General features: G+C 40.8%; 1 protein-coding gene across 4 annotated transcripts in view; it reads left to right on the top strand.

Moving 5' to 3' along the window:
• TRPM6 (transient receptor potential cation channel subfamily M member 6) overlaps window positions 1-12,861 on the top strand; it is a 194,674-nt gene that overhangs the window by 86,598 nt on the left and 95,215 nt on the right. For all 4 annotated transcript variants that reach the window (XR_013828939.1, XM_079925535.1, XM_079925534.1 and 1 more), the window contains one exon: window positions 9,432-9,645. Coding sequence is in view for 3 of the 4 variants with exons in the window: in XM_079925535.1 (XP_079781661.1) it covers window positions 9,432-9,645 (214 nt within the window). In the remaining variant the exon portion in view is untranslated. The remainder of the gene's footprint in view (window positions 1-9,431; window positions 9,646-12,861) is intronic.

Raw genomic sequence — 12,861 nt, 5'->3', positions numbered from 1 at the left:
AATCCTTTGTCAGTTGCTTCATTTGCAAATATTTTCTCCCATCTGAGGGTTGTCTTTTCGTCTTGTTTATGGTTTCCTTTACTATGCAAAAGCTTTTAAGTTTCATTAGGAGCCATGTGTTTATTTTTGTTTTTATTTGGATTTCTCTAGGAGGTGAGTCAAAAGGATCTTGCTGTGATTTATGTCTAAGTGTTCTGCCGATGTTTTCCTCTAAGAGTGTTATAGCGTCTCGTGTTACATTTAGGTGTTTAATCCATTTTGAGTTTATTTTTGGGTATGGTGTTAGGGAGTGTTCTAATTTCATTCTTTTACATGTAGCTGTCCAGTTTTCCCAGCACCACTTATTGAAGAGGCTGTCTTTTCTCCATTGTATATTCTTGCCTCCTTTATCAAAAATAAGGTGACCATAGGTGTGTGGGTTTATCTCTGGGCTTTGTATCCCATTCCATTGATCTATAGTTCTGTTTTTGTGGCAGTACAATACTGTCTTGATTACTGTAGCTTTGTAGTATAGTCTGAGGTCTGGGAGCCTGATTCCTCTAGCTCCGTTTTTCTTTCTCAAGATTGCTTTGGCTGTTTGGGGTTTTTGTGTTTCCACACAAATTGTGAAATTTTTTGTTCTAGTTCTGTGAAAAATACCATTGGTAGTTTGATAGGGATTGCAATGAATCTGTAGATTGCTTTGGGTAGTATAGCAATTTTCACAATGTTGATTCTTCCAATCCAAGAACATGGGATATCTCTCCAACTGTTTGTATCATCTTTAATTTCTTTCATCAGTGTCTTATTGTTTTCTGCATACAGGTCTTTTGTCTCCTTAGGTAGGTTTATTCCTAGGTATTTTATTCTTTTTATTGCAATGGTAAATGGGAGTGTTTCCTTAATTTCTCTTCCAGATTTTTCATCATTAGTGTATAGGAATGCAAGAGATTTCTTTGTATCCTTCTACTTTACCAAATTCATTGATTAGCTCTAGTGGTTTTCTGGTAGATTCTTTAGGATTCTCTATATATAGTATCATGTCATCTGTGAACAATGACAGCTTTTCCTCTTTTCCGATTTGGATTCCTTTTCTTTCTATTTCTTCTCTGATTGCAATGGCTAAAACTTCCAACAGTATGTTGAATAATAGTGAGAGTGGACAACCTTGTCTTATTCCTGATGTTAGAGGAAATAGTTTCAGTTTTTAACCACTGAGAACAATGTTGGCTATGGGTTTGTCATATATGGCCTCTGTTATGTTGAGGTAAGTTCCCTCTGTGCCTACTTTCTGGAGGGTTTTTATTTTAAATGTGTGTTGAATTTTGTTGAAAGCTTTTTCTGCCTCTATTGAGATGATCATATGTTTTTTCTCCTTCAATTTGTTAATGTGGTGTATCACATTGATTGATTTGCGTATATTGAAGAATCCTTGCCTTCCTGGGATAAACCCCACTTGATCATGGTGTATGATCCTTTTAATGTGCTGTTGGATTCTGTTTGCTAGTATTTTGTTGAGGATTTTTGCACCTTTGTTCATCAGTAATATTGGCCAGTAGTTTTCTGTCCTTGTGACATCGTTGTTGGTTTTGGTATCAGGGTGATGGTGGTCTTGTAGAATGAGTTTGGGAGTGTTCCTCCCTCTGGTATATTTTGGAAGAGTTTGAGAAGGATAGGTGTTAGCTCTTCTCTAAATGTTTCATAGAATTCACCTGTAAAGCCATCTGATCCTGGTCTTTTGTTGGAAGATTTTTATTCACAGTCTCAACTTCAGTCCTTGTGATTCGTCTGTTTATATTTTCTATTTCTGCCTGGTTCAGTCTTGGAAAGTTGTGCTTTTTTAAGAATTTGTCCATTTCTTCCAGGCTGTCCATTTTATTGGCATATATTTGCTTGTAGTAATCTCTCATGATCCTTTGTATTTCTGCAGTGTCAGTTGTTAGTTCTCCTTTTTCATTTCTAATTCTGTCGATTTGAGTCTTCTCCCTTTTTTTTCTTGGTGAGTCTGGCTAATGGTTTATCAATTTTGTTTATCTTCTCAAAGAACCAGCTTTTAGTTTTATTCATCTTTGCTGTTGTTTCCTTCATTTCTTTTTCCTTCATTTCTGATCTGATCTTTATGATTCCTTTCCTTCTATTAACTTTGGGTTTTTTATTTTTCTTCTTTCTCTAATTGCTTTAGCTTTAAGGTTAGGTTGTTTATTTGAGATGTTTCTTGTTTCTTGAGGTAGGATTGTATTGCTATAAACTTCCCTCTTAGAACTGCTTTTGCTGCATAGCATAGGTTTTGGGCCATCATGTTTTCATTGTCATTTGTTTCTAGGTATTTTTTGATTTCCTCTTTGATTTCTTCAGTGATTTCTTAGTTATTTACTAGTGTATTGTTTAGCCTCCATGTATTTGTATTTTTTACAGATTTTTTCCTGTAATTGATATCTAGTCTCATAGCGTTGTGGTCAGAAAAGATACTTTATATGATTTTAATTTTCTTAAATTTACCAAGGCTTGATTTGTGACCCAAGATATGATCTATCCTGGAGAATGTTCCATGAGCACTTGAGCAGAAAGTGTATTCTGTTGTTTTTGGATGGAATTCCCTATAAATATCAATTAAGTCCATGTTGTTTAATGTATCTTTTAAAGCTTGTGTTTCCTTATTTATTTTCATTTTGGATGATCTGTCCACTGGTGAAAGTGGGGTGTTAAAGTCCCCTATTATGATTGTGTTACTGTTGATTTCCCCTTTTATGGCTGTTAGCATTCGCCTACGTATTGAGGTGCTTCTATGTTTGGTTCATAAATATTTACAATTGTTATATCTTCTTCTTGGATTGATCCCTTGATCATTATGTAGTGTCTTTCTTTGTCTCTTGTAATAGTCTTTATTTTAAAGTCTATTTTGTCTGATGAGAGAATTTGCTACTCCAGCTTTCTTTTGATTTCCATTTGCATGGAATATCTTTTTCCATCCCCTCACTTTCAGTCTGTATGTGTCCCTAGGTCTGAAGTGGGTCTCTTTTAGACAGTATATATACTGGTCTTGTTTTTGTATCCATTCAGCCAGTCTATGTCTTTTGGTTGGAGCATTTAATCCATTTACATTTAAGGTAGTTATTGCTATGTATGTTCCTGTTACCCTTTTCTAAATTGTTTTGAGTTTGTTATTGTAGGTCTTTTCCTTCTCTTGTGTTTCCTGCCTAGAGAAATTCCTTTAGCATTTTTTGTAAAGCTAGTTTGGTGGTGCTGAATTCTCTTAGCTCTTGCTTATCTGTAAATGTTTTAATTTCTCCGTCGAATCTGAATGAGATCCTTCCTGGGTAGAGTAATCTTGGTTGTAGGTTTGCTTTTCCTTTTCATCACTTTAAATATGTCTTGCCACTCCCTTCTGGCTTGCAGAGTTTCTCCTGAAAGATCAGCTGTTAACCTTATGGGGATTCCCTTCTATGTTATTTGTTGTTTTTCCCTTGCTGCTTTTAATGTTTTTGTTTGTATTTAATTTCTGATAGTTTGATTAATATGTGTCTTGGCATGTTTCCCCTTGGGTTTATCCTGTATGGGACTCTCTGTGCTTCCTGGACTTGAATGACTCTTTCTTTTCCTGTATTAGGGCAGTTTTCAACACTAATCTCTTCAAATATTTTCTCAGTCCCTTTCTTTTTCTCTTCTTCTTCTGGGACCCCTATAATCTGAATATTGGTGAGTTTAATGTTGTCCCAGAGGTCTCTGAGACTGTGCTCAATTCTTTTCATTCTTTTTTGTTTATTCTGCTCTGTGGTAGTTATTTCCACTATTTTATCTTCCAGGTCACTTATCCGTTCTTATGCCTCAGTTATTTTGCTATTGATTCCTTCTAGAGAATTTTTAATTTCATTTATTGTGTTGTTAGTCATTTGTTGTTTGCTCTCTAGTTCTTCTAGGTCCTTGTTAAACGTTTCTTGTATTTTCTCCATTCTATTTCCAAGATTTTGGATCATCTTTACTATCGTTATTCTGAATTATTTTTCAGGTATACTGCCTATTTCCTCTTCATTTGTTTGGTCTGGTGGGTTTTTAACTTGCTCCTTTGTCTGCTGTGTGTTTCTCTGTCTTCTCATTTTGCTTACCTTACTGTGTTTGGGGTCACCTTTTTACAGGCTGTAGGTTCATAGTTCCTATTGTTTTTGGTGTCTGCACCCAGTGGCTAAGGTTGGGTCAGTGGGTTGTGTAGGCTTCCTGGTGGAGGGGACTAGTACCTGTGTTGTGGTGGATGAGGCTGGGTCTTGTCTCTCTGGTGGGCAAGACCACATCCATTGGTGTCTTTTGGGGTGTCTGCGACTTTAGTATCATTTTAGGTGGCGTCTCTGCTAATGGGTGGGGTTGTGTTCCTGTCTTGTTAGTTTTTTCGCATAGGGTGTCCAACACTGTAGCTTGCTGGTTGTTGAGTGGAGCTGGGTCTTTGTGTTGAGATGCAGATCTCTGGGATAGTTTTCGCCTTTTGATATTACATGGAGCTTGGAGGTCTCTGGTGGGCCAGTGTCCTGAACTCAGCTCTCCCACGTCAGAGGCCCAGGCCTGACGCCCGGCCCGCGCCCAAAGTCCCTGTCAGCCACACCACTCAGAAGTAAAGGGAGAAAGAAAGAAATAAAGAAAAAAAATAGAATAAAGTTATTAAAATAAAAAAAATATTTAAAATAAAAAAAGTTAAATGTAATAAAAAATAAAGAACGAAAGAAAGAAGACAGCAACCATACCAAAAAAAAAATCCACCAATGGTAACCAGCACTAAAAACTATACTAAAGGGCTTCCCTGGTGGCGCCGTGGTTAAGAATCCACCTGCCAATGCAAGGGACACGGGTTCGAACCCTGGTCCAGGAAGATCCCACATGCCACGGAGCAACTAAGCCCGTGTACCACAACTATTGAGCCTGCGCTCTAGAGCCCGTGAGCCACAGCTGCTGAGCCCGCATGCCACAACTACTGCAGCCCGTGCGCCTAGAGCCCGTGCTCCACAACAAGAGAAGCCACTGCAATGAGAAGTCCACGCACCGTGACAAAGAGTAGCCCCCATTTGCCGCAACTAGAGAAAGCCTGCGTGCAACAACGAACACCCAAGGCAGCCAAAAATAAATAAAAAAAGAAAAAAAAAACTGTACTAAAAAAAAAGCAATGGAAAGACAGAACCCTAGGAAAAATGGTAAAAGCAAAGCTATACAGACAAAATGACACAAAGAAGCATACACATACACACTCACAGAAAGAGAAAAAGTAAAAAAAAATCTATATATATATATGAAAAAGGAAGCAAGCAGCCAAATCAATAAACAAATCTACCATTGATAATAAACTCTAAATACTAAACTAAGGTAAACATGAAAACAAATTAGATGCAGAAAGCAAATCCCAAGTCTATAGTTGCTCCCAAAGTCCACCTCCTCAATTTTGGGATGATTTGCTGTCTATTCAGGTATTCCACAGATGCAGGTACATCAAGTTGATTGTGGAGATTTAATCCGCTGCTCCTGAGGCTGCTGGGAGGGATTTCCCTTTCTCTTCTTTGTTCTCACAGCTCGCAGGGCTCAGCTTTGGATTTGGCCCCGCCTCTGCGTGTAGATTGCCGGAGGGCGTCTGCTCTTGGCTCAGATAGTGCGGGGTTAAAGGAGCAGCTGCTTCGGGGGCTATGGCTCACTCAGGCCGGGGTTGGGGAGGGAGGGTACGGAATGCGAGGCGAGCCTGCGGCGGCAGAGGTCAGCGTGACTTTGCACCAGCCTGAGGCGCGCCGTGCGTTCTCCCAGGGAAGTTGTCCCTGGATCTCGGGACCCTGGCAGTGGCGGGCTGCACAGGCTCTCCGGAAGGGGGGTGTTGATAGTGACCTGTGCTTGCTCACAGGCTTCTTGGTGTCGGCAGCAGCAGCCTCAGCGTTTCATGCCCATCTCTGGGGTCCGCGCTGATAGCCGTGGCTCGCACCCGTCTCTGGAGCTCCTTTAGGTGGTGCTCTGAATGCCTCTCCTCGCGCACCCCGAAATAATGGTCTCTTGCCTCTTAGGCAGGTCCAGACTTTTCCCCAGACTCCCTCCTGGCTAGCCGTGGCGCAGTAGCCCCCTTCAGGCTGTGTTCACGCCGCCAACCCCAGTCCTCTCCCTGCCCTCCGACCGAAGCCGGAGCCTCAGCTCCCAGCCCCTCCCGCCCCGGTGGGTGAGCAGACAAGCCTCTCGGGCTGGTGAGTGCTGGTCGGCACCGATCCTCTGTGCGGTAATCTCTCCGCTTTGCCCTCCGCACCCCTGTTGTGCTCTTCTCCATGGCTCGGAAGCTTCCCCACCGCCAACCTCCGTCTCCGCCAGTGAAGTTCAGCTCCCTCTCAGAGGTGCAGGTCCCATCCTAATTCTTTTGTCTCTGTTTTTTCTTTTGCCCAGGTATGTGGGGAGTTTCTTACCTTTTGGGTATGTGGGGAGTTTCTTACCTTTTGGGAAGTCTGAGGCCTTCTGCCAGCGTTCAGTAGGTGTTCCGTAGGAGTTGTTCCACATGTAGATGTGTTTTTGATGTATTTGTGGGGAGGAAGGTGATCTCCACCATCTTGGAGGTCTCCTATTTTGCTGATTTTTAACAGAGGCTATAACCTCCAAATGTATCTCCAAATTGTATTTCTAAGTGTAGATGATCAGATGACCAGGTTTTATTGCAAAGGCGATCCGTGTTACTTACCTGTTGACAAAAATGACCTGACTCTTCTTTTTCTTTTATGTCTGAGGGGCATGGTACCTTACCCAGGTGTGGTGTGGCCAGCTCTTTGATTGACTTCTTTCAGCCAGGTTATGCCCTCTGCAGAAGAGAATGGCTTATTGCTCATGAGGCAGTTGCCAAACGGCTTCCCTTTTCTTAAGGCATGTACAAAGGTTACTACTGAAGAACAGACTTCACCTGAATCACGGCTATAGCAATTCCCAGTAACTTACTTAACCTGTGGCTGTTGGTGCCTGCTATGCCCTTGTGAGAGCCTTTTCTCAGGAAGAAAATGGGGAAATTTCTGTACCCCCTGAATGATAGTGCTGGGCTCTACAGGCCAGTTTTTCTCCTGTCCCTAATATAGTAATTTTACATGTGATTCACATAGTATTGACAGGTCAGCTGTCTCTCAGCTGTTTTCTATTGACCTTGTTAACTGTACACTGCCTTATTAGAGGCAGCTTTCCTTGGGGAAAATACAGGGGGAGCCTACCTCAGGAAAGCTCAGAATCAGTTGTGTCCTGCAGTGCATCATCAGTTAAAAGGATTTGAAAAACTGTTCTTAATAGTGCAATCATAATAAGGTTTCATAATATAATTGTACAGTAATCGACATTTCTGATTACTAATCCACTTGCATCTAACTGTGCATTGATTTTTGTTTGTTTTAGTTGGCAAGAAAACTGTCCTCCAGTCCTTTTTGGAAGCTGACTCTCATAGAACTCTTTATGTAATTTTTCCCTTAATTGTTCATCTTCTTCCTTTCGCTTTTATGTTTGTTTATAATCATCTTCATTTACTCATTTTTTTATCCATTCAACAGATCTTTATCAGTTGCCCATACTTTGCTATGCCCCAAAGAGAATATGTTCTGTGTACTAACATTGCTTACAGTCTAGTGAGGGAAACAGGAAATAAATATACAATTACCCCAGACGGTGGGGATGCTGGGAAAGGGGAATACAGGGTTCTTTGAGAGAATGAAAAGGGAACTCCTCCTGTTTTTCTGGGGTGGTGTGCATGTGTCAAGGAAGCCATCTGAGAGTAGGGATGGCTAAGCTGAGATGGGAAAGATGAGTGAGGTGTTTGGTGTCTGGTGAGACAGAAGGGTAAGACCACTGTAGGTGTGAGGAATAGCTTGTGGGAAGGCCAAGCGGGAATATGGTACATTTAGGAAAACTGAAAACATGTTTAGACAGATCTGATCACTAATACGTTTTATGCTTAGCATTAGGCTCCTGTTACATCCTCTGTGCCTGAATGCATTTTATTTGATCTCTCAGAAGAGTCTACCCTTATATTTCAGCCTGAAATTGCACTTCAGGTTTAGCATGCACAGCAGGAGAGCTTGGGAGAGCTGGTTACTCATCCCCTCTGCTGCATTTCCCTTTCTAGTTGTTATCCCTCCCACCTCCTTCCACAGAGGTTTGGAGGTGAGTTATGATAAAGGAGGAGGAGGGGAAAGAGAGAGTCATAAAACCTTAGCACCGTCTTCAGCTGGCCTTTGGAAGAAAAGAGTCTAGTGCTGATAATTTAGTTGATCAAGGTGTTATCCTGAAATCTCAAGAAGTATCTTCTAGGACTAAAAGGACTTATAACTGAAAGGGAGGACTACCTGGGAGAAAGAACTGAGAGAGAGAGAAGGAGAACTAAACCAGAGCTGCCTCCTCTGCCCTTATTCATCATTCGGGGCAACATGAACCCTTTCACAAAGGTCAACTTGTATTTTTCCTACTCTTTGAATATGTGATAAAGCCATGGCAACTCAGTTTTCTCACTTGTAAACTGAATCCTAGTTACCCTTAGATTCTTTCTACTACATCCTGTGATGGCTGCACCATCCTCATGTCAGAAATTCTAATATTTTAATTATGAAATAAAGGGATTCTGTTTTAAGAATTTCAAAGACGAACACAATTGTTTTAAATCACTATCACATTCTGGAGGACAATGTGATAATTCCTATTTGCATATCTATGGCGATCTCTACCTGTGGTTATTTTTGCTGTAGTTTTATAAACTCATGGTTTCCTATGGTCCTTATCCTATAAATCCGACTTATTCTTGCTGTTGGTTGGCTCACACTCATCTCAATATGATTTTATCAGTCTGTATGTGGCTGCATTGGCTGGGAAAAAAAAGCCAGCCATACACTATAATCTTGGGCAAAATGCAAAATGGTTCTGGAGCTGCCTGATTTCCGTCTTTTCTTTTGGTTACACTGACTCTCTTATGAAAAGTTTTTATTTTGGAAAAGAAGTTTTTAGAGAGATGATATATATAGGAAATGGTTAGAATGTAAAATTTAAAATAAATGAACATGCTTCTGGATCTTAATTTAAATTATGCAAATATGTGAAATGGTCCAGTAAATTAAAAGCCATAGCATTTATGAGAAAACCTCATTTCACTTATTTCTAAAACTTTTTTTAAATGGGTTTTCTGGCGTAGTGATTTTTGCCAGTTTGAAGTATTTCTGCCTTACCTCAGACCTTCCAGAGAACATTGGTAGACTAACCCTGAAAACCACAGGAAGCCTTCCTATGGTGACTTGTAATTCTCAGAAGGAACTTAAAGGGGGTGTGGGATCTTTTCAAAGTAAATATTTCCATTATATGAAGATGAACTTTTAAAGAGATCCTAGACATTTTCTTTCAAGTTTTGGCATTTCAGTTGCCCTGCTGTGTGCTTACTGCGACGTGGCAGGTATTTTCCACTATTTTATGTATATGTGTATATGCATATCTTCCAGTATATTAGAACTTCTTATGACACAAAGTTGGATCATCTATTACATTTAATGTTGAAAGAGTGGAAGATGGAACTGCCAAAGCTGGTGATCTCTGTCCACGGGGGCATCCAGAACTTCAAGATGCCCTCCAAACTTAAAGAGATCTTCAGCCAAGGTTTGGTCAAAGCTGCAGAGACAACGGGAGCGTGGATAATAACTGAAGGCATTAATACCGGTAAGGCACATTCCCTGTTTCAGTCTGTTTTTGTTTTTTTTTTTTAATTCCTTCTTTTTAACTGTGAATCAGGCAGTATAGCACCTAACCTCTGCTCTGCAGTGCTCCCAGGAGATGTGGTAGCGTGAGAAAGACTGGAAGTGTAGTGACTGGAAAAGAAACGCAGAAGAATCCTAGACCTTTCCTGGAATGTATTTTTACCATTGTTAAAATATGCTATTTTAATATAACTTTGGGTAAACGTCTGGCAAAGAAAATAGGTTTTCATGAGCTTTGGACTGTGGTGAGGTAGTGTGTGGGCATAGACGTGAGCTAAACTCACCATGGTCAGGTTCTCACGAATTGGAAATCAGTGACATGTGCAACAACTGCATTGAGTGTATGGGGCATGAGGAGATAATTAACTACATAACTGGCACTTGTTTCTGTCACTGACTCTTTCATACTTCTTGAAATCTGACATTCAAGGACTTCATTTAGTAGCCCCTGAACCTCTAACCCTACTCTTTTGCATCAGTGTTTATGAACTGTATGCATGTTAGAGAATCATCTGGGGGCTTTGCAAAAATACAGATGCACAAGTTCTACCCCAGATTAATTAGAGTTTTTCAGGGTGAAGCTTCTGAAGGGTATCTAATGTGCAGCCAGGGTTGAGGATTACTGACTTCACAAACTCCTCTCTTACTAATCTGTTACTGATATGTTACAGTTCTGACACCAGTTCTCATGTGTGGGTTCTTTCCCAACACACCACAGTTCTCCTGCACCAGCTGAGTGTCTTACAGTTCAGCTCAATTCTGAATTACTGTCTACCAGGAAATAGCGACGGATTCCACAGGTTAAGGGCTCAGTCCCACAAGACTGTCCCCACTTCAGATGTCAGTCTCAAGTCCAGGGTGTTACCCGTGCTTCTGACTGGCTGGCTATAAATCAGAGGTTCCCACCATCCCCTCCTTGGGTTTGATGAATTTGCTAGAGCAGCTCACAGAATGCAGGAAACCAGTTTACTCATTAGATTACCAGTTTATTATAAAAGGATGTAACTCAGGAACAGGTAGATTGAAGAGATGCATGGGGCAAGGCATGTGGGAAGGGGCACGGAACTTTCATGCCCTCTTCCCATTTCCACGTGTTTACCCACTTGGAAGCTCTCTGAACCCTGTTTCTTTTTTTTTTTTTTTTATGGAGGCCTCATTACATGGGCACGATTGATTAAGTCATTGGCTATTGATAATTGAACTCAATCTCCAGTTCCTCTCCCCTCCCCAATGGTTGAGGGTGAGACTGAAATTTCCTACCCTCTAGTCACGTGGTTGGTTGGTTCCCTTGGCAACCAGCCCCCATCAGTATGTCCAAAAGTTGCCTCATTAACATAACAGAAGGCACCTCTGTCACTCTCACCACTTAGGAAATTCCAAGGTTTTAAGGAGCTCTGTGTCACTAACAGACCAAAAATATATTATTATAAGTCACAGTATCACACCTGTGGCTTTCCATCTTCCCTTTCCTTCTTCCTCTTTTGATTTGGGATATCCTAGCCAATGTTTCCTATTAAGTTCTGCTTGACCTTTAGGATCTACATTAGATGCCAACATACCCAGGAAGCATTCTCTATCTCAACTCGCTCTTGTTTCTTAATTTCTATAGCGTTTATTGCCTGTAGCACTTGTAGCACGTTTATATTTTGCCTTACAGGTTAGGTTAGGATGAGTCTACCTGATTGTGAGGTAGAGGCTAGGGCCTATACATATGTCTGAGAACTGAGCAACGGGTACTAATGTAATGAATAATTTCTTTTGATTAAAAAGGAATGAAGGAAGCAAGTGATTGAAAAAACAAAATAAAAATAAAACCAAGGGATTCGTCTTGTCACTAATGGGTAACCTGGTAGTTTCTCTGGTACATTTCATTGAGATAATTACTGTTTCACATTCTTAGAAAAAAGCAAAGGTTGCAGAGTTCTAAGTCCAATGTGTAGTACTTACTTTATTTCCAGTAAAAAAAAAGAGGGTGGATGGGGAAGTTTTGTAGAGTTAAGAAAAAGGTGAACTTGGGCATGTTTTTTTTCTTTGAATAACTAATTGTGTTACATGCTTTATTTTACTTATTGCTTTTTTAAGAAAAAAATATTTTAGATTAGGGCCAGTTAAAGAACACAAATATAATGGTGTGAAGACTATTGAAATAGTTCATATGAACAAAAAAATTGAGAAATGAGGTATACTTGGAGCTTCCTTAAACAATAATCAGGGTCTGACCTGACTCAGCCTCAGCTCCTTAGGTCCTGACTACTCAAGAAGTGGTCCCTGGACCAGCAACATCAGCATCACCTAGGAGCTTGTTGGGAATGCAGATATCGGGCTCCTCAGACAGGTGGGATCAGAATCTGCATTTTGATGACCTCCCCAGGTGATTCTTATGCACATTTAAATTTGAGAAGCTTTGCTTACCGGTTTCAACCTATGCTTGAGATGCTTCTCAGCTGTAGTTGAACATTATTTGGCATGAATTTTTTACATTTATTTAAATTGAATGCCAGAAGCCTTTAAGAATCTATTGTGTATAAAGCATTTGGATAGATGCCGTGGATGAAAGGTGAGTAACATATGGACCCTGGGTTTAGTGATGAGGTGGGTGACTGTAACAAACAGAGAGTAAGCAACTAACCAAAAATCGATGCTGAATGGGTCATAGTTGAGATACAAAGGAAGTGTTTGGGAGTAAAAGGAAGAGGAAGAGGAAAACAAATTCCAGTTCCAACTGAGGGAACCTGAGAAGAAAGCTTGGTGAAGGATATAGCACTTAATGTTGGCCTTGAGAGAAGGGTAGGAAAAAGCATTCTAGGCAGAGGTGGCAGTTCAGGGCAAGGTACACAGCTGGAGACTAAGGCATGTGTAGAAAGAGGTGATAAGGCTGCTAGCTGGACGTGCCGTGTGGCAGAGGACAGGGGCAGCAAGGGAGACTGGAGCCAGATTGGGTGCCATGTTATTTGGGCTGAGGTTTTATTCTCTATGTAGCAGAGAGCCCTCAAAGGATTTTGAACAGAAGAATGAACAGGGAATGATATTGTCAGATCTGGTTTTACAGAGAGTCTTAGCAGATAATATGTCTTAAGATCACATGTGGGCTGCTGACAAACGATCACCACCACATGCTGGTAACGCGTGCCAAACCTATGGATCTGAATCTCTATTGGTATTGATGTGTGTTCTGTGG

This window comes from Stenella coeruleoalba, assembly GCF_951394435.1.
Source record: "Stenella coeruleoalba genome assembly, chromosome: 7".
NCBI classification, from domain to species: Eukaryota; Metazoa; Chordata; class Mammalia; order Artiodactyla; family Delphinidae; genus Stenella; species Stenella coeruleoalba.
The sequence above is the reverse complement of the archived record's forward strand: the minus strand, read 5'-3'. Positions and strand labels throughout refer to the sequence as shown.